At 45.5% G+C, this 24763-nt stretch overlaps 2 protein-coding genes across 2 annotated transcripts in view; both read right to left on the reverse strand.

The window, feature by feature from the left end:
• The window catches only part of LOC129832825 (axin-2-like), a 34179-nt gene extending 26038 nt beyond the window's left edge, over window positions 1-8141 (reverse strand). Inside the window, exon 1 of the mRNA XM_055896859.1 lies at window positions 8065-8141. The gene's annotated coding sequence lies outside the window, so the exon portion shown is untranslated. The remainder of the gene's footprint in view (window positions 1-8064) is intronic.
• The window catches only part of LOC129832826 (centrosomal protein of 112 kDa-like), a 62972-nt gene continuing 44843 nt past the window's right edge, over window positions 6635-24763 (reverse strand). Inside the window, exons 4-6 of the mRNA XM_055896860.1 lie at window positions 15605-15706; window positions 8615-8679; window positions 6635-8135 (exon numbers count right to left, since the gene is read on the reverse strand). Coding sequence (XP_055752835.1) covers window positions 8132-8135; window positions 8615-8679; window positions 15605-15706 — 171 coding nt within the window. The 3' untranslated portion in view covers window positions 6635-8131. The remainder of the gene's footprint in view (window positions 8136-8614; window positions 8680-15604; window positions 15707-24763) is intronic.

The following is a 24763-nucleotide window of genomic DNA, read 5'->3' on the forward strand; positions in this document are numbered from 1 at the left end:
AAACTCTTAGCAGCTCCCTTTGAAGTCATCATCCCTTTATCTCAAGCCAGACCCAAGAATTTGGGGGAGGACAATGGAAAATGAAACCAAGAGGGAGGCTTATGGCAATTATCAACGAGGTCCCGTGAGTACAAGTAAGTGTGAATGTCCGTTTGGAGAGAAGGTGGGGGAGTGGGGGTGGAGTGAGAGAGAGGCAGAGAATTGAATTGAGAGGACATGGGTTTACTGTTTCTAATTTGTTTGGTGTGTACACACCAGAGGCAACACAACTCCAAAGAGGAAATGGTGTCTCCCTCCTTTAAGGAGGTGACAACAAGGGGACAATGCCTTTAAAGGAGCCAGGGGCCGATGAGAGGAGATGGGGAACGAAAGAGAGGATGACATGGGGTGAGAGGAGATGGAAGGAACGGACAACAGCAACAGGGGGGCAGAGAAAGGGAAGAAGAGATGGAAGGATTGGACAACAGGGGGACAGAGGAGAGGAGGGGAAGAGGGGAAAAAGAGATGGAACGAAAGGAGGAGAAGGAGAAGTGCAGTTGTTAGCAGAATCAGATGGCATGCTGTGAGAGAGCCGGGAGAGCAGACAATTAAAGTGTGGAGTTAAGAGAGGCTTTGAAGTTGGACATGGTGCCTAATACCCTTAGAGTGAGCTAAAGAAGGGCAACAATTCAACAGCTTGTTATGGGGCTGTTTGGAAGGGAGGAGGAGGAGGAGGAAAGAGGGTGTCTTGTTAAAAGGTTCAATTTGAGGAAAATAACTTTAATTTCAACCCCAAATAGCCTCTGAAGGATTGTGGCGGCACAGCGGCAGCAGTAGTGTGGGAGTACAGGAGTTCAACAGCAACCGGTGCATTCTGATGAGGAGTGACTGTGTGATAAATGTTGAGGCTGGGTAGAGGAGGGAGAGAGAGAGGGAAGAGATCATGAAAGAGAGGAGGATGAAGAGAATGAAAAGAGAGAATGAAATAGATAGGGGGAGATGAAAGAAGAGAAGTAGGCCTCGAGAAAAAGAGAGTGGTTATTATTGAAGGTTATTTGTTTTTTTTCCCCCCCAGTTTTAATCCCATTTTGCGCATGGCTTTTAAGTCTACCAATGTATAGAAACAATGTGGGATGCACAGTCAAATCCCATTTGGCCATGAAGCTCTCCTCTCTAATAACTTGAATTTCCTCTTACTGCCTTTCTCTTTCTGACCGCCTTTCTGGGGTTGAGGGCTGATGGACACCCGTTTCAGAGAGGACGTCACTATCTGGCCATGCTGGTCAGGACAGAACGTAGGCCTACGGCACTTCCTGAGGTGTTCACTACAGTGAAGTGTGTGGTTGGTCACAGATAGACATCCATATCTGGCCTGCGAGAAAGGGCAGAAGTATGGAACGCTGTGACTACCTATCTGATTTTAACCACGAACCTTAACCCTGACTCTAAGTATATCTCTATCTCTAAACAAACGTGCATTGGAATATGAACAAAGTCCCCATTTTGTTCTTTCTAACATGATCATCTAGTGGCTACCTCTCAGATAGATCCACTTTCTGCTTCCTGTTTCTCCACTACCGTGGTCAGGAGCATCATCAGGATTATCCCCATGGTGATGGTGGACCATAGTCTGATGTGGACACACAACCTCAGGGGTTGACAGGGGACAGGCCACCAAGGCTTTAGTTTAACGGCCTGAAGGTTGAGAGGGGACAGGCCACCAAGGCTTTAGTTTAAGGGCCTGAAGGTTGACAGGGGACCAAGGCTTTAGTTTAACGGCCTGAAGGTTGACAGGGGACAGGCCACCAAGGCTTTAGTTTAAGGGCCTGGAGGTTGACAGGGGACAGGCCACCAAGGCTTTAGTTTAACGGCCTGAAGGTTGAGAGGGGACAGGCCACCAAGGCTTTAGTTTAAGGGCCTGAAGGTTGACAGGGGACAGGCCACCAAGGCTTTAGTTTAACGGCCTGAAGGTTGACAGGTGACAGACCACCAAGGCTTTAGTTTAACGGCCTGAAGGTTGAGAAGGGACAGGCCACCAAGGCTTTAGTTTAAGGGCCTGAAGGTTGAGAGGGGACAGGCCACCAAGGCTTTAGTTTAACGGCCTGAAGGTTGAGAGGGGACAGGCCACCAAGGCTTTAGTTTAAGGGCCTGAAGGTTGACAGGGGACCAAGGCTTTAGTTCAACGGCCTGAAGGTTGACAGGGGACAGGCCACCAAGGCTTTAGTTTAAGGGCCTGAAGGTTGACAGGGGACAGGCCACCAAGGCTTTAGTTTAACGGCCTGAAGGTTGACAGGGGACCAAGGCTTTAGTTTAACGGCCTGAAGGTTGACAGGGGACAGGCCACCAAGGCTTTAGTTTAAGGGCCTGAAGGTTGACAGGGGACAGGCCACCAAGGCTTCAGTTTAACGGCCTGAAGGTTGAGAGGGGACAGGCCACCAAGGCTTTAGTTTAACGGCCTGAAGGTTGAAAGGGGACAAGCCACCAAGGCTTTAGTTTAAGGGACTGAAGGTTGACAGGGGACCAAGGCTTTAGTTAAACGGCCTGAAGGTTGACAGGGGACAGGCCACCAAATAAGGGCCTGGAGGTTGAGAGGGGACAGGCCACCAAGGCTTTAGTTTAAGGGCCTGAAGGTTGACAGGGGACAGGCCACCAAGGCTTTAGTTTAAGGGCCTGAAGGTTGACAGGGGACCAAGGCTTTAGTTTAATGGCCTGAAGGCTGTGAGGGGACAGGCCACCAAGGCTTTAGTTTAAGGGCCTGGAGGTTGAGAGGGGACAGGCCACCAAGGCTTTAGTTTAAGGGCCTGAAGGTTGAGAAGGGACAAGCCACCAAGGCTTTAGTTTAAGGGCCTGAAGGTTGAAAGGGGACATGCCACCAAGGCTTTAGTTTAAGGGCCTGAAGGTTGAAAGGGGACAGGCCACCAAGGCTTTAGTTTAACGGCCTGAAGGTTGAGAGGGTACAGGCCACCAAGGCTTTAGTTTAAGGGCCTGAAGGTTGACAGGGGACAGGCCACCAAGGCTTTAGTTTAAGGGCCTGAAGGTTGACAGGGGACAGGCCACCAAGGCTTTAGTTTAACGGCCTGAAGGTTGAGAGGGTACAGGCCACCATGGTTTTAGTTTAACGGCCTGAAGGCTGTGAGGGGACAGGCCACCAAGGCTTTAGTTTAAAGTCTCATACTAGGCGTAGACTTTTATACCTATACGCTCATATTCAGTATCATTCTAGCTAATGTATTTCAAAACATTACTACACAAATGAATGACTTGTTTAAAATATGTACTAGCCATGCCTAGTCGTAGACTGCCTGGGCTGATAAAATGTGGTGATGGGGTGTGTCTATAAATATATGATAAGCGTTTTGAGATACATTTTAAGTTCATACCAAGTGTATTGCTGGAGGGTAAGACAATGGGTCAATGTTCTAGACAGAGAAAGGGAGGAGGGAGGAAGAGAGAGATAGAGACATACAGAGATCGGTACAGAGAGGGAGAAAGAGAGATACAGAGAAAAAGAAAAGAGCGAGAAAGAGAGAGAGACAGAGAGAAAGACAGATCTCTACAAGCGTATGTGACTGATAATCAGACATCTCAACCCAAGACTTGACTGGAACCTTTCTGTTCAGGTCTGGCTTGGGTGGAGTTGAGTTGAACAGGGTGGATTAGAGAGGAAGTATACTAGCGCCCTGCACAGTGTTCTGTTCTGGGCCTCTCTTCACCTTATACTATCAGCACTGACAAAACTCCATCCTGCAATCACACACATTCACTCAGATTGACACCACAACTAGCTGCTATCTATCCCAGTGTCTAACAGCCATCCCCGGCCTTGTGTGTGTGTGTGGGCCTCTCAAGTGGCTACCGTATCAGCATCACTGCAACTCAGGGACGACTCAGGAGTTGAGTGACGGCCTGGAAAAAACTAGCAACACTGTTTGCCGTCAAGATCAGCGATCATCGCCATATCAACCTCTAGAACCTCTAGGAGTAGAGAAAAAACATGACGGGAAACACAGAATAAATAAATAGTGAGGAGATAAAGAGTGAGGAGACACTGCTGTGTGTGTGAGGAGATGCAGTAGTGATAAACAGGGTTATTTATGCAGGCAGTTTGTGTAGAGTGGAGCAGCCAAACACACGTCTCCTGGGGACTAAGTCAGAAAACAACTCTATAAAAAGATCCACTGACTTTACTAGCGTGTTCACACACACACACACACACACACACACACACACACACACACACACACACACACACACACACACACACACACACACACACACACACACACACACACACACACACACACACACACACACACACACACAATCAGAGGTGTCAATACAGAAGAGAGCAGAGACAGTAGGCTTCCACACATCACCATGCATAACCCACAAACTATACTAGCAGGACAGCAAGACAACTCAACCTCAGATCACCTTACAATTCCCTAAACAGTACCCCTATGACCTTTCTCCATCACAGAGACCATGTCCCAAAACAAAAATCACTCAAGACATTTGTGCTTCATGGATTTGGAACTAACAATCCCCAGCACACACTTTCTTTGGGATAGCCTGGGTGTGCTTTGGTTCTGTGCCACCAGGCGGAGGGATACAGAACTCTGGGACAGTGGAACATCCGTCTCCCTTTTATGATATCACGGTGTCGGCACTCTGTCTCTGATGGGGAGATAACACAGAGAGGAGGGAGGAGAGGAGGAAGACCTTTGATCTATGCAGTTGGGTTGGCTGTGTGGAAGAAGTGACATAAAGGTACTCTCAGTTCTTTTATGTACAGACAGATATAAAGGAGTACATTCTTGGCATCTCAACAGTCTGAAGTGACTTGTTGGAACACAGTATGACATAAGATAATATGGTGGAATGTCTATCAGGAATTTGACACCTGTCTAGTCCATTCACATCAATGTAGATGAAAGTTACTTTAGACTATTGAGATGCATCCTAAATGTAAATGAGTGAATCTGGGGTCACTTCCTCCTCTGACCTTTAGCTCCAATGCTCCAGCCTGGGCCTCATGCAAAGCCTGAGTTCTTTTTCATTTAACCTTTATTTAACTAGGCGAGTCAGTTAAGTACAAATTCTTATTTACAATGACGGCCTACCCCGGCCAAACCCTAACCCGGACGACGCTGGGCCAATTGTGCGCTGCCCTATGGGGTTCCCAATCACGGGCGGTTGTGATACAGTCTGGAATCGAACCAGAGTCTGTAGTGATGAACACACACACACCCTAAAGCTGAGCCCATTCAGACATCCTAAATACACACCTTCACATCCAAAACCATTGACTCCATTCTTCCCAAACACACCCCTAACCTCCAACCACCCATCAACACCAGCTTCTCTGCTAGCACATCTCATACAGAAGGGTCACACATGTTCTCTTAGGACAGTGGTTCCCAACCTTTTGTTACTGTACACCAACTGAATTTGCTCTGCCTGGAGCACCCCTGAAGTACACTTCATGTGCATTTTACCAATAAGCCAAAGGTCGAATGAGTCTTCTCAAGTACACCCTGTGGATAGGCCAAGTACCCCCAGGGGTCCTAGTACTGTCTTAGGATGCAACTGTTGTGGAATGAGAGTCCTCCGTGCTCTCCTTCCACAAATAACATACTCTACAAAGGCTTGGTGCCCAAAGACTAAATTCCTGTTCCTGTCGGTGTGAAAGTCTCTCTCTGCCCAGGCAGAAGAATCAGCACATCAAATAAATACGGAGTGGTGTAGTGTTATGCTTGGAAACCGTAGAGCAGGTCACGGACAATGGGGATTTGAGGAAGTGCGCAACAGCACGCGTACAAGAAAAGCAATTCCAATGCTAATGGGGACGCAGGGCTTGTTTGAAATGAAATCTGCTGTTTTGGAACATCATAATAATGCCTCAAACCTAACCCGTCTTCTTCCAGGAAATGAGGATTCTCTTGAACCGGCCAGCATTGAAACCCATGCATTCCTCCTTGTCCAGCATAATATGATAGGTAATAAGAGTAGTAAACTATACAGGCCTCTCCTTAAACACACACACGTTATCATCTTCACCAGCCTCGCTCTGCAGGCATCTGAGACGTGGCCTGGAATTCAATCAAACCCGCTATGCAGTAGGAATGTTTATGCTGTGTCTGTTCACAAAATATTGCGCTTGCACAGTCCTTATTCTTAAAACTTGAAGCATCAACTTGTGACGGGAGTTTGAAAAGTAGTAATAGTACTAGTTGTTTTCCTGTTATTCAAAACCATTGTGTTATTTGATTTGATTAGGGGGGACTGCTAATGGACAGGAACGTCTGAGGTCATCATGGGTTTCCAGTGGAGACAATGGTATAAGCCAGAGTCATGTCATGCTACTGTGGAATCAGAAACACTACTAAACTACTGTTCTGTTTGGCTGGATGTTCCACCATTACTACCAGAGGTCTCTATCTGCACCAACCACGAACCCCCAATACAACAGAACTACTGTTCAGAATAGAAAATGGCTGCCACGCTCCAATGGGAGCAATGAAGATTCAAGGTCTCTGGCATGCAAGCTGAGGTTATGTGTCAACTCAAAAAGAATACAATATTTTTATTACATATGGGATCAAACACTGTTAAGATGAGAAATTATGTGTTCATTGACAATCAAACAAATTAATATGATGAAAACATGTCTTTAATAAAACAATGCATTCGGTATGTACATTCGGTATAAAACTTGATTTTGAAGTATGGAATCACAAAAAACAACATACACTACATGACCAAAAGTATGTGGACACCTGCTCGTCGAACATCTCATTCCAAAATCCTGGGAATTAATATGGAGTTATGGAGTTGGTCCTCCCTTTGCTGCTACAACAGCCTCCAGTCTTCTGGTAAGGCTTTCCACTCGATGTTGGAACATTGCTGTGGGGACTTGCTTCCATTCAGCCACAAGAGCATTAGTGAGGTCGGGCACTGATGTTTGGCGATTAGGTCTGGCTCGCAGTCAGTGTTCCAATTCATCCCAAAGGTGTTTGATGTGGTTGAGGTCAGGGCTCTGTGCAGGTCAGTCAAGTTCTTCCACACCGATGTCAACAAACCATTTCTGTATGGACCTCGCTTTGTGCACAGGGGCATTGTCATGCTGAAACTGGAAAGGGTCTTCACCAAATGGTTGCCACAAAATTGGAAGCACAGAATAGTCTAGAATGTCATTGTATGCTGTAGCATTAAGTTTTCCCTTCACTGGAACTAAGGAGCCTGAACCATGAAAAACAGCCCCAGACCATTATTCCTCCTCCACCAAACTTTACAGTTGGCACTATGCATTGGGGCAGGTAGCGTTCTCCTGGCAACCGCCAAACCAAATTTGTCCATCGGACTGCAAGATGGTGACGCGTGATTAATCACTGCAGAGAACGCGTTTCCACTGCTCCAGAGTCCAATGACGGCGAGCTTTACACCACTCCAACCGACGCTTGGCATTGCGCATGGTGATCTTGTGTGTAGCTGCTCGACCATGGAAACTTATTTCATGAAGCTCCCAACGGACATTCAACGCACTTCATCACTCGGCGGTCCCGTTGTGGGAGCTTGTGTGGCCGACCACTTTGTGGCTGAGCAGTTGTTGCACCTAGATCTTTCCACTTCACAATAACATCCCTTACAGTTGACCAGGGCAGCTCTAACAGGGCAGAGATCTGACAAACTGAATTGTTGAACGTCACTGAGCTCTTTAGTCAGGCCATTCTACTGTCAATGTCTCTCTATGGAGATTGCATGGATGGGTGCTAGAGTTGATACACCTGCCAGCAACGGGTGTGGCTGAAATAGCTGAATCCACTCATTTAAATGGGTGTCCACATACTTTTGTATATATAGTGTATGTATGGATAGTACGCACATTAAACATCCACAAAAAGTTATGCAAAATTATTGATTTCCACCGGGGAATGTGAAAAAAATCTGACAGTGAATAAATATGTACAAATCCATAGTGGTTAAAAACAGTGTGGGTGTGGCCAACATAACTGGCACAACTGATTGGTGCACCCATGGCATGACAGATGTGTGATGCCTGGTAACTGTGGCGATGATTCTCACATCTGATAGACTGTTTTATTCTTCATGTCCGGATAATGGGCGTGGCCAAGGGAAGAACAGTCCATGGTTACCTAGATTGGGTGAGGGGAGGGGTTTAGGACGGGAGAGAAAAGAGAGGGTTGTTTAAGCACATGTCATGTTTCATGAACTTCACATCTCTCAACAGTCTATTTTATTAGCCAAAGAGGATAGAGAAGATTCAGTTTTGACTACCTGCCCGGGACTACAGATGGAAAATCTAGCACATTTACAGAAATATTGATTGATGTGCATTGTCCCTGTCAAATCAATGTAGTAGATGAAATGACTGAGTTGGGTTTGGGTGGTGTAATTTGAGTGACTCCGACGCCTCCTATGTTCACCCAGATAGATCACAGCATCGTCCCAGGTGGGAGCAGCAGACTATTTGAATGGCCACTCTCATCACAGGGTATGTATAGATGCTTTCCATAAACACATCCAGTGTCTCTGACAGCATGATGGATGGACGAGACATCAAAGGCTTCCACCGCCAGGCCTTTCGATCACAGTCACGTTACAGAAGATTTACCTCCTGCTGTGACAGGCATCCAGGTCCTCCTGTAACACAGAAGCTCTCTTCTGGAGGAAGTTCACCTGCAGCCAACACAGAGCAAGGGGTCAACACACACAGTAGGTGCTCAGTAAGAGGGTATAGGAGTAGAGTGATAGAGAAGGGGTTGAGATAGAAAAGGGGAAAAGGGTTAAGGCAATAGGGGGCAAGCATTGGAGAGTAGGGGGGAGTAGAGGTTGAAGAGAGCAATTCATAGGGGAGTAGGGGGCTAGGGAGTAATTTATAGGGGAGTATGGGGCTAGGGAGTAATTCACAGAAGAGTAGGGGGCTAGGGAGTAATTCATACGGGAGTAGGGGGCTAGGGAGTAATTCATAGGGGAGTAGGGAGCTAGGGAGTAATTCACAGAAGAGTAGGGGGCTAGGGAGTAATTCATAGGGGAGTAGGGGGCTAGGGAGTAATTCATAGGGGAGTAGGGGGCTAGGGAGTAATTCATAGGGGAGTAGGGGGCTAGGGAGTAATTTATAGGGGAGTAGGGGGCTAGGGAGTAATTCACAGAAGAGTAGGGGGCTAGGGAGTAATTCATAGGGGAGTAGGGGGCTAGGGAGTAATTCATAGGGGAGTAGGGAGCTAGGGAGTAATTCACAGAAGAGTAGGGGGCTAGGGAGTAATTCATAGGGGAGTAGGGGGCTAGGGAGTAATTCATAGGGGAGTAGGGGGCTAGGGAGTAATTAATACGGGAGTAGGGGGCTAGGGAGTAATTCATAGGGGAGTAGTGGTCTAGGGAGTAATTCATAGGGGAGTAGGGGGCTAGGGAGTAATTCATTCGGGAGTAGTGGTCTAGGGAGTAATTCATAGGGGAGTAGGGGGCTAGGGAGTAATTTACAGAAGAGTAGGGGGCTAGGGAGTAATTAATAGGGGAGTAGGGGGCTAGGGAGTAATTAATACGGGAGGAGGGGGCTAGGGAGTAATTCATAGGGGAGTAGGGGGCTAGGGAGTAATTCATAGGGGAGTAGGGAGCTAGGGAGTAATTCACAGAAGAGTAGGGGGCTAGGGAGTAATTCATAGGGGAGATGGGGGCTAGGGAGTAATTCATAGGGGAGTAGGGGGCTAGGGAGTAATTAATACGGGAGTAGGGGGCTAGGGAGTAATTCATAGGGGAGTAGTGGTCTAGGGAGTAATTCATAGGGGAGTAGGGGGCTAGGGAGTAATTCATTCGGGAGTAGTGGTCTAGGGAGTAATTCATAGGGGAGTAGGGGGCTAGGGAGTAATTCATAGGGGAGTAGTGGTCTAGGGAGTAATTCATAGGGGAGTAGGGGGCTAGGGAGTAATTCATAGGGGAGTAGGGGGCTAGGGAGTAATTCATAGGGGAGTAGTGGTCTAGGGAGTAATTCATAGGGGAGTAGGGGGCTAGGGAGTAATTCACAGAAGAGTAGGGGGCTAGGGAGTAATTAATATGGGAGTAGGGGGCTAGGGAGTAATTAATACGGGAGTAGGGGGCTAGGGAGTAATTCATAGGGGAGTAGGGGGCTAGGGAGTAATTCATAGGGGAGTAGGGGGCTAGGGAGTAATTCATAGGGGAGTAGGGGGCTAGGGAGTAATTCATATGGGAGTAGGGGGCTAGGGAGTAATTCATAGGGGAGTAGGGGTCTAGGGAGTAATTCATAGGGGAGTAGGGGGCTAGGGAGTAATTCACAAAAGAGTAGGGGGCTAGGGAGTAATTCATAGGGGAGTAGGGGGCTAGGGAGTAATTCACAGAAGAGTAGGGGGCTAGGGAGTAATTCATAGGGGAGTAGGGGGCTAGGGCGTAATTCATAGGGGAGTAGGGGTCTAGGGAGTAATTCATAGGGGAGTAGGGGTCTAGGGAGTAATTCATAGGGGAGTAGGGGGCTAGGGAGTAATTCATAGGGGAGTAGGGGGCTAGGGAGTAATTAATACGGGAGTAGGGGGCTAGGGAGTAATTCACAGAAGAGTAGGGGGCTAGGGAGTAATTCATAGGGGAGTAGGGGGCTAGGGAGTAATTCATACGGGAGTAGGGGGCTAGGGAGTAATTCATACGGGAGTAGGGGGCTAGGGAGTAATTAATACGGGAGTAGGGGGCTAGGGAGTAATTCATAGGAGAGTAGGGAGCTAGGGAGTAATTCATAGGAGAGTAGGGAGCTAGGGAGTAATTCACAGAAGAGTAGGGGGCTAGGGAGTAATTCATAGGGGAGTAGGGGGCTAGGGAGTAATTCATAGGGGAGTAGGGGGCTAGGGAGTAATTTATAGGGGAGTAGTGGTCTAGGGAGTAATTCATAGGGGAGTAGGGGGCTAGGGAGTAATTCACAGAAGAGTAGGGGGCTAGGGAGTAATTCACAGAATAGTAGGGGGCTAGGGAGTAATTCATAGGGGAGTAGGGGGCTAGGGAGTAATTCACAGAAGAGTAGGGGGCTAGGGAGTAATTCATAGGGGAGTAGGGGGCTAGGGCGTAATTCATAGGGGAGTAGGGGTCTAGGGAGTAATTCATAGGGGAGTAGGGGTCTAGGGAGTAATTCATAGGGGAGTAGGGGGCTAGGGAGTAATTCATAGGGGAGTAGGGGGCTAGGGAGTAATTAATACGGGAGTAGGGGGCTAGGGAGTAATTCACAGAAGAGTAGGGGGCTAGGGAGTAATTCATAGAAGAGTAGGGGGCTAGGGAGTAATTCATACGGGAGTAGGGGGCTAGGGAGTAATTCATACGGGAGTAGGGGGCTAGGGAGTAATTCATACGGGAGTAGGGGGCTAGGGAGTAATTCACAGAAGAGTAGGGGGCTAGGGAGTAATTCATACGGGAGTAGGGGGCTAGGGAGTAATTCACAGAAGAGTAGGGGGCTAGGGAGTAANAGTAGGGGGCTAGGGAGTAATTCATAGGGGAGTAGGGGGCTAGGGAGTAATTCACAGAAGAGTAGGGGGCTAGGGAGTAATTCATAGGGGAGTAGGGGGCTAGGGCGTAATTCATAGGGGAGTAGGGGTCTAGGGAGTAATTCATAGGGGAGTAGGGGTCTAGGGAGTAATTCATAGGGGAGTAGGGGGCTAGGGAGTAATTCATAGGGGAGTAGGGGGCTAGGGAGTAATTAATACGGGAGTAGGGGGCTAGGGAGTAATTCACAGAAGAGTAGGGGGCTAGGGAGTAATTCATAGAAGAGTAGGGGGCTAGGGAGTAATTCATACGGGAGTAGGGGGCTAGGGAGTAATTCATACGGGAGTAGGGGGCTAGGGAGTAATTCATACGGGAGTAGGGGGCTAGGGAGTAATTCACAGAAGAGTAGGGGGCTAGGGAGTAATTCATACGGGAGTAGGGGGCTAGGGAGTAATTCACAGAAGAGTAGGGGGCTAGGGAGTAATTCATACGGGAGTAGGGGGCTAGGGAGTAATTCACAGAAGAGTAGGGGGCTAGGGAGTAATTCATAGGGGAGTAGGGGGCTAGGGAGTAATTCATACGGGAGTAGGGGGCTAGGGAGTAATTCACAGAAGAGTAGGGGGCTAGGGAGTAATTCATACGGGAGTAGGGGGCTAGGGAGTAATTCACAGAAGAGTAGGGGGCTAGGGAGTAATTCATACGGGAGTAGGGGGCTAGGGAGTAATTCACAGAAGAGTAGGGGGCTAGGGAGTAATTCATACGGGAGTAGGGGGCTAGGGAGTAATTCATAGGGGAGTAGGGGGCTAGGGAGTAATTCACAGAAGAGTAGGGGGCTAGGGAGTAATTAATACGGGAGTAGGGGGCTAGGGAGTAATTTATAGAAGAGTAGGGGGCTAGGGAGTAATTCATAGAAGAGTAGGGGGCTAGGGAGTAATTAATACGGGAGTAGGGGGCTAGGGAGTAATTCATAGAAGAGTAGGGGGCTAGGGAGTAATTAATACGGGAGTAGGGGGCTAGGGAGTAATTCATAGAAGAGTAGGGGGCTAGGGAGTAAATCATAGAAGAGTAGGGGGCTAGGGAGTAATTCATAGAAGAGTAGGGGGCTAGGGAGTAATTAATACGGGAGTAGGGGGCTAGGGAGTAATTCATAGAAGAGTAGGGGGCTAGGGAGTAATTCATACGGGAGTAGGGGGCTAGGGAGTAATTCATAGGGGAGTAGGGGGCTAGGGAGTAATTAATACGGGAGTAGGGGGCTAGGGAGTAATTCATAGGGGAGTAGGGAGCTAGGGAGTAATTCATACGGGAGTAGGGAGCTAGGGAGTAATTCATAGGAGAGTAGGGAGCTAGGGAGTAATTCATACGGGAGTAGGGGGCTAGAGAGTAAGGCGACTGAGTGAGATTATAGGTGAGAGGTTAGGATTTTGATACAGTAGTGAAACCATGAGAATCCAAGACATGGGGTCAGTAAAGCTAGTTCACTACTACTTCAGGGGGACAGTGAAAGAGTTAACTTCCAAAGGGTTAGACGAGGCAGTATATCTACACGCCATACTCCACACTTAAGGATTTTTTTTTATAGTGAAAAAAGTATATATTAAAAATACAAAACTTAAATATCATAATTGGACATGTCTCCACTCCCCTGAGTTAATACTTGGTGAAGGACCTTTGGCAGCAATTACAGCAGAGTCTGTTGGGATAGGTCTCAACTTTGCACACCTAGATTTGGCAATATTTGACCATTCTTCTTTATAAAACTGTTCAAGCTCTGTCAAGCTCCTTTGGGAGCATTGATGGACAGCAATCTTCAAGTTGTGTCACAATTTTTAATTACATTTAGGTGGGGGCTCTGACTGGGCCACTCAAGGACATTTACCTTTTTATACCTTAATCACTCCACCGTTGCTTTGGCTGTGTGCTTCAGGTCATGCTGAAAAGGGGAACTTCCATCCCAGTTTCAGCTTTCTTGCAGAGGGTAGAAGGTTTTCCTCATGGACTTTTCTGTACATTGCCCCTTCTATCCTGATAAGTGAGAAAGTGAGGATCTCTCTGTACTTTGCTCTGTTCATCTTTCCCTTGATCCTGACTAGTCTTCCAGAACAGTGCCACTGAAAAACATCCCCATAACATGATGCTACCACCACCAAGCTTCACAGTAGGGACGGTGTTCTTTGGGTGATGGGTTTGCGGGTATGATGGTTGTTGGGTTGGTGCCAAAAATAACGCTTTGCATTTAGGCCCAAAACTTCAATTTGAGTTTTGTCAGACCACAAAGCGTTTTGCCACATGGCTACTTTGCCTACTTCAAAACAGGTGGGCTTTCTTGAATAATGGCTTCCTTCTTGCCACCCTATATGGCAGATTTGTGGAGTGCTTGGGATATTGTTGTCACATTAACACTTTGACCAGTCTTGGCCATAAAAGCCTGTAGCTCTTCAAAGTTGCCATTGGACTCTGATCAGGCTCCTACTTGCTCGGTCATCCAGGTTGGAGCGACGGCCTGATTTAGGCAGGGTCTTGGTGGTGCCATACACCTTCTACTGTACTTCTTAATAATCGTCTTGACCGTGCTTCAAGGGATATTCAGGCCGTAGAATTTTTTTATACCCAGAACCTACAGGAATAGCTGAATTGATCCTGAAATCATGTGAATCACTACAATTTAACACAGGTGGAGGCCAATTAACTTGGTGTGTGATTTTGAAGGTGACTGGTTACACCTGAGCAAATATAGGATTGCTATTAGAAAGCAGTGGAGACGTCTACAACCAAGATATTTCAGTTTTATTTTGTATCAATTTTCTATTGTTTTCACTTGGAAGTTGTGGGATAGGATGTGTAGATCAATGGAGAAAAATAACTATTTGAATGCATTTTACTCCAGGCTATAAGGCAACAAAAGGTGAAAAGTTTGAAGGGGGCTGTAGACTTTCTATAGGCACTGTACATACTACTGTGTTCCACAACAAATAAAAATCATTCTCTTTAGATCAACTGAAACAAAAAGGTTATAATATTTATTGATGTGTAACTACTGTACTGGAACTCAATGGTACATTCCATTCTCTTGGATGGAACCTCAGAAACAGATTTAGCGTTTCATTTGGAGAGGCGGCGCTGCTGCTTTCAGGGGAGTAACAGCACCAGTAGGCAGAAACGGAACTGCGGTCGGATGCCATGGAGTCACTCTTTCTTTCAGTAAAATAATGCGTGGTAATGTGCAAAACCCAAGACATCCTGAATGAAAAGGAGGCCGTTCTGGTGGTGAATTACATGGTATAAACATATCCGATGGTAGAGGCTTGTGGCGGCAGGACTGGAAAGAGATCCAGCCGGAGCTATCCAAAGCAGCCAGGCGTTGGGGCCAGTTTGAGTTTAGAAATGCGGGCCCCCTCCAAATGTTGTTGTTGGTTGGTTAGTGGGGCCCCCCTCTCCCTCAGCCCGCTCCACCACAGCCCGACACAAAAAGGCCTATTGTTTACATTTGAAATTCCCGTTCCTCCCGCCGCCCACCACAGTTTTCTTGTAGAAGAAGGCCCAGTTAAACTAATAGGAGGCTGTCCGCGGTGGCCGGGCGCCAGTATTAATGTGGTTAAAGGCGGGGTGTAATTGATAATAATAATTGTGTGTGATCTGATGGAGCCTAGAGAAAGAGAGGGAGCTTCAAAGTGGACCGGTCCAGAGCCATGGGTATGGGCTCTGGTGTCTGGTCTACACCACCATATGATATCCCCTCGTCACAGCCAAGGAATCAAACAAACAATGCTGACACTCACATTGAGACTATGTGTGGGTTCAGTCTGGGATGGTTTCTATCAATATTTAGGGAGAGGGAGGAAAGCAGAAAAGAAAATGGCAGCAAAGGAAAACTGTTCATAGTTGGTATCTGAAGAAACACTGAAGAGGAAAGCAGGTCTATAAGGTGAGATGTATGGAGTGTATTGCCCAGGGACAGGGACCTCGGTCTGTATTACTCCATATAGGTCAGGGGTCAACAACTCTAGGTCACTAACACATGAATCAACTAACCAAGATCTTGATAGTTAGTTGATATGTGGATTAGTTGAATTTGGTGAGTGAGATATAGGCTGTGTGTCCTGTGTATAGTGCCCCATGCAGGACTTGTTCCTACCTGAGACTTGAGAGAGGAGATGGTGTCCTCCAGCTCCTGTCGCAGCTCAGCTGGCATCAGCCCTTTCATTTTCATCGCACACTCCTGAAGCACCACCGTCACCTGCAGGGAGAGGAAGAGAAGGAGGAACAGGAAGAAAGAGAGGATGTGGTTCAATACACTTATTCTAAGTGGCTCTGGACAAGAGCTTCTATTAATTGACCAAAGAGTAATTATACACACATCGCCCCCTATTGGCCAATAAAAAGATTAATTAATCAGGAGACTTAATAAATCTGGGCTTGAGCCGACATTTACTTCCGCCCCCCAGGACCAGAATTGACCACCCTTGACTTTTAGACCCAGGCCCAGCTGGGTTTGAAAGAACAGACATAACACATCAAACACACCAGCCCTCCCTATGTCGGGCACAGAGAGGGCTGTCTGGAGCTAAATTACACTGGAGAAAACCATAGTCTGATTACAAAGTTTAAAACGTTTGGTTAGCCATTCCTCCATGCCCACAAACACACACAGAGCATGTACTGAACGTTCAGTAGGCAGACATGCTGTAATGACAAACTGAGAGGTTTGGTATGGAGTTGGTGGTTGTGGAATCTACAGGACTTTTTCCTGACCAGGAAGAACTCTGGCCTCTAATAGCCTAAAACTAGGGCCTGGTCGTAAAGTGACTACATTCTCTGTGGATAGAAGAGGACTGGCCACCCCTCAGAGCCTGGTTCTTCTCTAGGTTTTGTCCTAGGTTCCTACCTTTCTAGGGAGTTTTTCCTAGCCCCTGTGCGTCTACATCTGCATTGCTTGCTGTTTGGGGTTTTAGGATGGGTTTCTGTATAAACACTTTGTGACATCTGCTGATGTAAAAGGGACGTTATAAAGACATCTCATTGATTGATAACTAAGGAGAGCCCCAAACTATTTCTACCATGACGTTTTTATCATGCCGAAGTCCAGTTATTTCCTCTTTATTGTTCTTTAGATATTCAGTACGAGAGAGAGAGAGAGAGAGAGAGAGAACAAGAGAGAGAGAGAGAGAGAGAGAGAGAGCGAGAGAGAGAGAGAGAGAGAGAGAGAGAGAGAGAACGAGAGAGAGAGAGAGAGAACGAGAGAGAGCGAGAGAGAACGATAGAAGGCCTAGTAGTAGAAAATTGGTTTTCCAAAAATAATTTTCCTGTTGTGGATTTAACTGATTGATCTGGTTTTCTGTAATTAATCTTTCAGGGGCACAATGAAAGGGATTGGGACGCACTTCAAAGGGGGAGAGTATAAATGATCCCAACACATAACAGCTCTTTTTGTCTCAGCACAGTGTGCAGTAGATTAGGCCTTTGCCACTTAGCCCAAAATGTTCTCCCTCCCACCTCATTTAAAAGTGTCGGGCCAATAACATCATCAGGAGAGAAAGTCCATCAATTTACTTTTTCTTCTTTCCACCGTGAGAAAGGGAGCCATGGGTAATTTGAGAATGAACATTTTCAAACATATGCAAAAAAACTGTTTTACAGGCTGTAATTTGGGGTGCCAACAAGTAAAACAAAATGTGTAGAACCCCTGAGAGGGAGGCAGTTATAACAAGATGGCACCCAGACAAAACACTCAAGACCAAAAAACACCAAACAACGGTCAAATGATCACTGTCCTCATAAGCCACATCCAATGTAAAAGTATTGGGATTCTTTGCAAGCTTCCATTCAAGTTCCTTGGCTGCATTCTTAATGCATGTACAGTATGTACTGTGCTGCATTGAAGTTACCACAGCAGTAAGGGATATACACACTTCAATCTGAATGTCTAGCGTCCTCCTGACAACTCCCTCTCCGTTTTCCTTCCCATAGATCAGATTCAGGGTAACTAGAATTACCTGGGCTACACTGCAGGGTGGACTGGAGCCTTTACTCACATGCTTGAGACTAATCAAAATAGACAGGCCATGAATGTTTCATTTAATAACTGAGTACTAGAGAGGGGGGAGAAAGAGAGAGAGAGGATGAGAGAGAGGACGAGAGAGAGAGAGGACGAGAGAAAGAGAGGACAAGAGAGAGAACAAGAGAGAGAGATGACGAGAGAGAGAGAGGACGAGAGAGAGAAAGATTGAGAGGACGAGAGAGAGGACGAGAGAGAGAAAGATTGAGAGGACGAGAGAGAGGACGAGAGAGAGGACGAGAGAGAGAGCGAGGACGAGAGAGGATGAGAGATGATGAGAAAGAGAGGTAAAACGAAAAATTGAGATAAAGAAGCAAGAAAGGAAGAGGGGATAAGCAAAACCGATCTCCTAGGGGGTAAGACATTACCCCTTCACTTTTCTTGTCTGACAGCGAGAGGGTATACTGTATAATAGAGATGTCTACCTGGCCGCCAGCCTAATGACGTTTCAGTCAGCTATATTAGATCATCATTAGCCTGGGCGTTGTACTGTAGGACAGACACAGAGAGCTCTAGATCACATTATAGAGGATCTGCTCTGCAGCTGGAATGCTATGTAATGCGATGTAATGGCTGTAGGTGGACTTAGCCGAATAGCGCCCGTTAGAGGAACAATGCAGTGCTTAATTGTGTTGTCCCCTGTTAGGTAAGATGTGAGCTGTATGTACTGCCTGTTTGAAAATAGAGTTCTCTAATACAAGTCTGATTCATATATATATATATTTCATAATACTATGCTAAGCTGATCAAGGGGTCAAAAATGTCGATATTGCCAGATGGAAGCTCTGGGAGCTTTATTGCTGGCAAAAGTGTCCATAAGCAGAGGTAATTAAACTGTTCTGTGTTCTTTTTCTCTCTTCCTCTCTGCCTGTCTTGTTATACATGGAACCTGTCTCACATGCATTCATTAAAAAATCTCATGTATCTTTTTCAGCATAAAGTACTCTGTTGCCACTTAATGTGGACACCAGGTGAGACCACACACACACAATAACCATCTCTCTTCTTCACTTCATCCCTCTCCCCCTTCTCCCTAAATCCTCTACGTTATATCAGCTGCTTTGGTGAACCCCACCCGCATCTGAACTGGCTGACACAGAGGGCACAGCATGGTCATAGGCAAGAGGTCACTTGGTCGGGACAACAGGAAGTATTATTAAAGAGATGCTTACATTGAAATACAGACAGATGTAGTAGTCCCAGAGTTAATGATCCAAGGTCAGTTTTGCATTTCACCCCCTGATGATTATGATGACTGACAGTGTTAGAAAAAAAAAAACAAGGCTTAATCATGCTCTCTCTCTATCCATCTGTCTCTCGTCTGCAGGTATGTTTTGATGTGAGAGAGGAAGCCAGTCCCGTCATCGTCAATTATCATAATTATAATGCATGTATTATGTATTTATAACACCTGGATAATGAACTTCTTTCAATAAAGCATTTCACATTCTCCACTGGTTGAAATGAAGTATCTCATTGAAATACTATCCTGTGTCCTCAGATTAATGCAGAAGAAGGGAGTTAGATATGCATAGTTTTTTTCTGTATATATGAATTACAAATCAATCATGTTTCTAGTCTATTGCATAGTTACAATGTGTAATCCTTGATGTCCCAGGAGCAGGAGTGGTAAACACTGTTGAAGTGTATAATTGTAATACATACAGTGGGGCAAAAAAGTATTTAGTCAGCCCCCAATTGTGCAAGTTCTCCCACTTAAAAAGATGAGAAAGGCCTGTAATTTTCATCGTAGGTACACTTCAACTATGACAGACAAAATGAGAAAAAAAATCCAGAAAATCACATTGTAGGATTTTTTATGAATTTATTTGCAAATTATGGTGGAAAATAAGTATTTGGTCACCTACAAACAAGAAAGATTTCTGGCTCTCACAGACCTGTAACTTCTTCTTTAAGAGGCTCCTCTGTCCTCCACTCGTTACCTGTATTAATGGCACCTGTTTGAACTTGTTATCAGTATAAAAGACACCTGTCCACAACCTCAAACAGTCACACTCCAAACTCCACTATGGCCAAGACCAAAGAGCTGTCAAAGGACACCAGAAACAAAATTGTAGACCTGCACCAGGCTGGGAAGACTGAATCTGCAATAGGTAAGCAGCTTGGTTTGAAGAAATCAACTGTGGGAGCAATTATTAGGAAATGGAAGACATACAAGACCACTGATAATCTCCCTCGATCTGGGGCTCCACGCAAGATCTCACCCCGTGGGGTCAAAATGATCACAAGAACGGTGAGCAAAAATCCCAGAACCACACGGGGGGACCTAGTGAATGACCTGCAGAGAGCTGGGACCAAAGTAACAAAGCCTACCATCAGTAACACACTACGCCGCCAGGGACTCAAATCCTGCAGTGCCAGACGTGTCCCCCTGCTCAAGCCAGTACATGTCCAGGCCCGTCTGAAGTTTGCTAGAGAGCATTTGGATGATCCAGAAGAAGATTGGGAGAATGTCATATGGTCAGATGAAACCAAAATAGAACTTTTTGGTAAAAACTCGTCGTGTTTGGAGGACAAAGAATGCTGAGTTGAATCCAAAGAACACCATACCTACTGTGAAGCATGGGGGTGGAAACATCATGCTTTGGGGCTGTTTATTCTGCAAAGGGACCAGGACGACTGATCCGTGTAAAGGAAAGAATGAATGGGGCCATGTATCGTGAGATTTTGAGTGAAAACCTCCTTCCATCAGCAAGGGCATTGAAGATGAAACGTGGCTGGGTCTTTCAGCATGACAATGATCCCAAACACACCGCCCGGGCAACGAAGGAGTGGCTTCGTAAGAAGCATTTCAAGGTCCTGGAGTGGCCTAGCCAGTCTCCAGATCTCAACCCCATAGAAAATCTTTGGAGGGAGTTGAAAGTCCGTGTTGCCCAGCAACAGCCCCAAAACATCACTGCTCTAGAGGAGATCTGCATGGAGGAATGGGCCAAAATACCAGCAACAGTGTGTGAAAACCTTGTGAAGACTTACAGAAAACGTTTGACCTCTGTCAGTGCCAACAAAGGGTATATAACAAAGTATTGAGATAAACCAAATACTTATTTTCCACCATAATTTGCAAATAAATTCATTAAAAATCCTACAATGTGATTTTCTGGATTTCTTTTATCATTTTGTCTGTCATAGTTGAAGTGTACCTATGATGAAAATTACAGGCCTCTCTCATCTTTTTAAGTGGGAGAACTTGCACAATTGGTGGCTGACTAAATTCTTTTTTGCCCCACTGTACATGCAGACACAGCATCATTCAAATAATGGAGTTTGATATGACTGAAAAAGAATGTCTCAGATTCATACCTTTATTTGCCAAGGAAGAGAACATGATCAGTGAATATATTCAATGCACAGGCTACAATGTGGGAATCTCATGCGTGGTAATAACTACAGTACATGTATACAGGACTTGCATCCTTGGCACAATAAAGTTATTATATTCTACTCTATCCATAGGCTTCATTAATGCCATTCAGTCATGAAGTTGATACAACAACTATGATAGCTGAGGTTCACAGATTGGTTTGAATATCAGTTCAGAACCTAAAGTTTTAGGGTTCATACACAGATCGGCTACATACTGTAGCTAGCTACACATCCATAGGCATTCAGTTATTTTTATCCTCCACTACACAATAAGCAAGTACATAAATAAACCCTTTTTCAGGACCCTGTCTTTCAAAGATAATTCGTAAAAATCCAAATAACTTCACAGATCTTCATCGTAAAGGGTTTAAACACTGTTTCCCATGCTTGTTCAATGAACCATTAACAATTAATGAACATGCACCTGTGGAACGGTTGTTAAGACACTAACAGCTTACAGACGGTAGGCAATTAACCTCTTGACGCTAGGGGTCAGATTATTATTATTATAATATATTTTTTTTAAATAACGTTCCCAAGGTAAACGGACTATTTCTCAGGTCCAGATCGTATAATATGCATATCATTTACAGATTAGGATAGAAAACACTCCAAAGTTTCCAAAACGGTCAAAATATTGTCTGTGAGTATAACAAAACTGATTCTGCAGGCGAAAACCTGAGGAAATCTAACCCGGAAGTGATTATTATTATTTTTTAAATCTGTGTTTCCTTGCCCCTCTTTCTTCCATTTAAAAGGGTATCAACCAGATTCCTTTTCCAATGGCTTCCTCAGGCTGTGACCAGGCTTTAGACATAGTTTCAGGCTTTTATTTTGAAAAATTAGCGAGATTTTTCAAAAGTAGTCAGGTGTCCTTTGATTAGTTCCTGCGCGCGAGAGGGGTAGCTCTCCATTTTCTTTCTCTCTTTAATTGAATAGGTTACGGTCCGGTTTAAATATTATCGATTATGTTTGTTAAAAACAACCTGAGGATTGAATATAAAAAACATTTGACATGTTTCTACGAACATTACGGATACTTTTTGGAATTTTCGTCGAACGGAACGAGGCTGTAGTTTTCTGAACATAACGCGCAACCCAAATGGCGTTTTTTTGTTATAAAAGTAATATTTATCGAACAAAAATAACATTTATTGTGTAACTGGGAGTCTCGTGAGTGCAAACATCCGAAGAATATCAAAGGTAAGCGATTCATTTTATTGCTTTTCTGACTTTCGTGACCATGCTAATTTGGGGCTAGCTGTTCTAGCATTGATTGATACACTCACAAAAGCTTGGATTGCTTTCGCTCCAAAGCATATTTTCAAAATCTGACACAATAGGTGGATTAACAACAAGCTAAGCTGTGTTTTGGTATATTCACTTGTAATTGCATGATTATAAATATTTGTAGTAATATTTTGCGCCCTGCAATTCAGCGGTTGTTTAGGAAAATGATCCCACTAAAGGGATCCGTTTCGCCGTTTCGCTTAGTGTCCTAAGTGTTCATAACTGACCTTAAGAGGCCTTTCTACTGACTCTGAAAAAAACCCAAAAGAAAGATTCCCATGGTCCCTGCCCATCTGCGTGAATGTGTCTTTGACATGCTGCAGGTAGGCATGAGGACTGCAGATGTGGCCAGGACAATAAATTGCAATGTCCGTACTGTGAGACGCCTAAGACAGCGCTACAGGGAGACAGGACGGACAGCTGATCGTCCTCGCAGTGGCAGACCACGTGTAACAACACCTGCTCAGAATCGGTACATCCGAACATCACACCTGCGGGACAGGTACAGGATGGCAACAACAACTGCCCGAGTTACACCAGGAACGCACAATCCCTCCATCAGTCTTGAGACTATCCGCAATAGGCTAAGAGAGGCTGTACTGAGTTGCTTGTAGGCCTGTTGTAAGGCAGGTTCTCACCAGACATCACCGGCAACAACATTGCCTAACCCACCGTTGCTGGACCAGACATGACTGGCAAAAAGTGCTCTTCAGTGACGAGTCGCAGTTTTGTCTCACCAGGGGTGATGGTCGGATTTGCGTTTATCGTCGAAGGAATGAGCGTTACACCGAGGCCTGTACTCTGGAGCTTTATCGATTTGGAGGTGGAGGGTCCGTCATGGTCTAGGGCAGTGTGTCACAGCATCATCTGACTGAGCTTGTTGTCATTGCAGGCAATCTCAATGCTGTGCGTTACAGGGAAGACATCCTCTTCCCTCATGTGGTACCCTTCCTGCAGGCTCATCCTGACATGACCCTCCAGCATGACAATGCCACCAGCCATACTACTCATTCTGGGCGTGAATACCTGCAAGCCAGGAATGTCAGTGTTCTGGAATGTCAGTGTTCTGCCATGGCCAGCGAAGAGCCTGGATCTCAATTCCATTGAGCATGTCTGGGACCTGTTGGATCGGAGGGTGAGGGCTAGGGTCATTCCCCCCAGAAATGTCTGGGAACTTGCATGGGCCTTGGTGGAAGAGTGGGGTAACAAGAACTGGCAAATCTGGTGCAGTCCATGAGGAGGAGATGCACTGCAGTACTTAATGCAGCTGGTGGCCACACCAGATACTGACTGTTACTTTTGATTTTGACCCCCCTTTGTTCAGGGTCACATTATTCCATTTATGTTAGTCACATGTCTGTGGAACTTGTTCAGTTTATGTCTCAGTTGTTGAACCTTATGTTCATACAAATATTTACACATGTTAAGTTTGCTGAAAATAAACGAAGTTGAAAGTGAGAGGACGTTTCTTTTTTTGCTGAGTTTAGTTAGCTAGCTATGTTACTTCAGCTGCACTGCAAGGCAAGCTTACACAATTGTACATTCAATTTGCAGTAAATGCTTTAGCTAGCTAGATTCTTTACATCCACTGTTTCACAAGACGACAGCCTGGTTTGCTGGTTTTCTCAGGAGTCCCTAAAACATTAAACAACACGAATTACAAATTCATTCTCCTATCATAACACTAGCTAGCTGGCTAATGTTAGCTAGTCAGATAACTTGCTAAATAGTGATTTTCGTAAATTAACTTTACAAAAAAAATATGCACAAACGTTTATCTCTACATTAACTAACATATTCCTCTCAATTGTACATGTTTTGCTTGACTCTTTATGACGTTATAACTACTTACATTTTGTTCCACCGTAATGTTTTGTCAGCCATCTTTGTTGAAGAAAGCCCCAGGGACGGGTGGCTCGCATCAAATTCGTCATTGGAACCACTCGATTTGATTGGTCATATGAAAACCTTGGGACCCAAATGCATAATGAATGCTCTAACTCCCCCTTGTGGTGGTCTGAAGCAATGAAGCCGTGACGCTGGGTACCTCTAAGTCCCGCGGTGTAAGATCACAACTTTTAAAGGAGGACCACTGTAGGCCTGAGGATGGGTAGATATATACACAGCTCATATACACTGATCTATAAACAACTGGGGAGTGCCTTGGAGACAAAGCTTTAGTGATTATAAGGCTAATGTATGTCTCACCAAGGCATTGGTTGTCCTGGTTTACTGGGCAATGTGCGGGGGTGGAGAGGGGCAGAGCAGCCATTTTCTATGGCAGCACCTTTGTTGTGGCTAATACACACTAGCTATGCTAACCCAGAAGTAGATACTACAACTACAGTAGGTCAGACAAAGGACCTAGTGAACTATTTTTCCACGTGTGGAATGTCATTCAACACATATGGATAGAATAGAAGTCAATGACATCAGTCAGAACCAGGTCAATTCCATTTCAACTGCAACATTTTGTGGCAGCGGTGGGATGTGGGATGGTAAGCAGTCTGGGACTCAGGGTGGTGAGAGCAGGTGAGCGATAGTGAATTGAAATTCACTGAATCT

Source organism: Salvelinus fontinalis, chromosome 34 (assembly GCF_029448725.1).
Source record: "Salvelinus fontinalis isolate EN_2023a chromosome 34, ASM2944872v1, whole genome shotgun sequence".
NCBI classification, from domain to species: domain Eukaryota; kingdom Metazoa; phylum Chordata; class Actinopteri; order Salmoniformes; family Salmonidae; genus Salvelinus; species Salvelinus fontinalis.